This window comes from Rutidosis leptorrhynchoides, chromosome 10 (assembly GCF_046630445.1).
Source record: "Rutidosis leptorrhynchoides isolate AG116_Rl617_1_P2 chromosome 10, CSIRO_AGI_Rlap_v1, whole genome shotgun sequence".
NCBI lineage: Eukaryota > Viridiplantae > Streptophyta > Magnoliopsida > Asterales > Asteraceae > Rutidosis > Rutidosis leptorrhynchoides.
The window spans coordinates 57,819,511-57,821,863 of NC_092342.1; the positions used below are offsets into that span (position 1 = coordinate 57,819,511).

Here is a 2,353-nt window from a genome sequence, read left to right on the forward strand (position 1 = left end):
ATGGCACCCAGTCTTGATTTTGCCGTGTCAAGTTTACTGTGTGCAGAAGATAGTGATAGCTTATCTTATAATGATTATAATGATGATAATGATAATGATGATAATGGTGGTGATGTTGAATATTATAATGGGTTTAATTGGAACATGAATCAGAGTAAAAATCAAAACTTGAGTGTGAATCTTGAAACAGAGTACTCTGTTTTTGAGTTGCCTTTGCAAAATGATGAGTATTTGACTTTACTGACTGTAAAAGAATCTGAACAATTTGTGGGTTTTGTTGATTATTTGAATAAATTGAAGAATCAAAACTTTATTTTGCTTGCAAGACAAGAAGCAGTTGATTGGATTTCAAAGGTTTGTTTGACTATCTATATGTCAAGATTTGTAACAGATTTTAGGACATTGATTTATGCTTTGATCACCATTATTTGTTAATAAACCTTGGAATTTATGAATATTGATGTTCTACTTTTGTGTAATTTATTTTGACTTTTTATCTTTTTACTTTTAGGTACACACTAAATTCAATTTTGGACCACTATGTGCATATCTATCTGTAAACTATTTGGACAGATTTCTTGCTGTCTATGAATTACCAGTAAGTTGTTAATGGTGCTTAAATTTATTAAAATTTCTTAATAATGCAACTTAATTTATTTATATTTATTTGGTTAAATAAATAGAAGGACAAAGCTTGGATGATGCAGTTGCTTGCTGTTACATGTTTATCACTTGCATCAAAAATGGAAGAAACTTTGATACCCACAATTTTGGATTTGCAGGTGACTTTAATTCTAGTAAATAATTTTTTTATTCCTTTTATTTTGCAATAAATGCTTGATTGATTATATCAATGTAATGATTAACATTTTAAAGGTGAAAAGTTTTGACTTTTTTAAATGGGTCAAATAAAAAAATTTGATAAAATATTTGCAGGCTGGTGGATCAAGATTTGTGTTTGAAGCAAAAACAATTCAAAGAATGGAATTGATTGTATTGAGCACATTGAATTGGAGAATGCAATCAATTACTCCATTTTCATACATTGATGCATTTATTAGGAAGGTTATTGATGATTGTCAAAGTCAAACCAATTCAAGATCTTTGATATTGAAGTCAACCCAACTAGTTTTAAGTTTAATAAAAGGTATAAAAAGTTTAAAACTTTGTGTAAAACCATTTACTATCAAGATCCAAGATTGAGTTTCTTGATGACAAGAAGCATAAAATGGTAATATGATAATGCAGGGATTGACTTTTTGGAATTTCAACCATCTGAGATAGCAGCAGCAGTGGCAATTTCTGTTGTTGGAATTGGTGATGAAAAGACTCAAATTTCTGCAATATTTCCATATTTAAATAAGGTAGTAACATTGTGCATGTTAGCTGTACATTTGGTAGATTTCAAAAAAAAAAAAAAAAAAAAACTTGAGAAATTTTACTGATGTAATTTATGATGCGGGTTTTTGCAGGAGATGGTTCTTAAATGTATGGAAGTTGTTAACAAGGGTTGTACAATGAGCTTTGTGAGTAGTACAATGACCTCATTGCCTGGAAGTCCAATAGGTGTGCTTGAGGCTGCAATTTTGAGCTATAAAACTGATGATTCACCTACTTGTTCTAAAAGAAGGAGGCTGAACAATATAATTTGTGAGAAGAAATAGCAATGGATGAAAATAAATTAGTTTATTCATTTATTAATTTTTGGCAGAATAGTTTGCTTGGTAAGGTTGGATGTTGCAAATGTCTTGAAGAATTCAAAAAGGATAAAAAAAAAAAAAGTGGGGATAATAAATTACAAGGGTAGTCACATGGAAGGAAAAAAAAAAAAGTCACATGGAAGAAAAAGAGTTGTGAGGTCTTTTTGTTTATGAGAACGTCTTTTACGGAGGTAAAAGAAAATGATATAATATGGAAATATAATATACATACATTCAACAACAACAACAACGACGAAACTCAATAACACATGAGTGATGTATGAGAGAGTGTGGATGTAGACAATCCTTCTCCTATCCGAGAAATAGAGGACCAGTCATTTCTCCCACATAAAGTAGAGAAAGTCATCTCTCTCCTCATTCGACGAATAAAGAGATTGCTTCCGAGTGGACCTCCGGTCAAAAAGTAGGAATTTTTTTTTTAAATAGTAAAATAAAATTAAAAATAAAAAATAAAAATAAAGATAAAAATAAAAATAAAAATAAAAAATAAATAATAAAAATAAAAAGGAGACGCCATGAAAATGGTAGAATTAAATTTCCATAGATTTAGAAAGCCTGTCTGAAACATCAAATTTTAAATATATATACATTCAATTTTGCTTTTACAAGTGTATACAGTTTTGTGTTTGATA

At 29.3% G+C, this 2,353-nt stretch overlaps 1 protein-coding gene across 1 annotated transcript; it reads left to right on the forward strand.

Moving 5' to 3' along the window:
- Positions 1 to 1,664, forward strand: LOC139870305 (cyclin-D4-2-like). Its single transcript, XM_071858136.1, has 6 exons — positions 1 to 354; positions 512 to 598; positions 684 to 782; positions 937 to 1,147; positions 1,249 to 1,364; positions 1,473 to 1,664. The coding sequence occupies exons 1-6, from the start codon at positions 1 to 3 to the stop codon at positions 1,662 to 1,664; spliced, it is 1,059 nt and encodes a 352-aa protein (XP_071714237.1).
- The last annotated feature ends 689 nt before the right edge of the window (positions 1,665 to 2,353 follow it).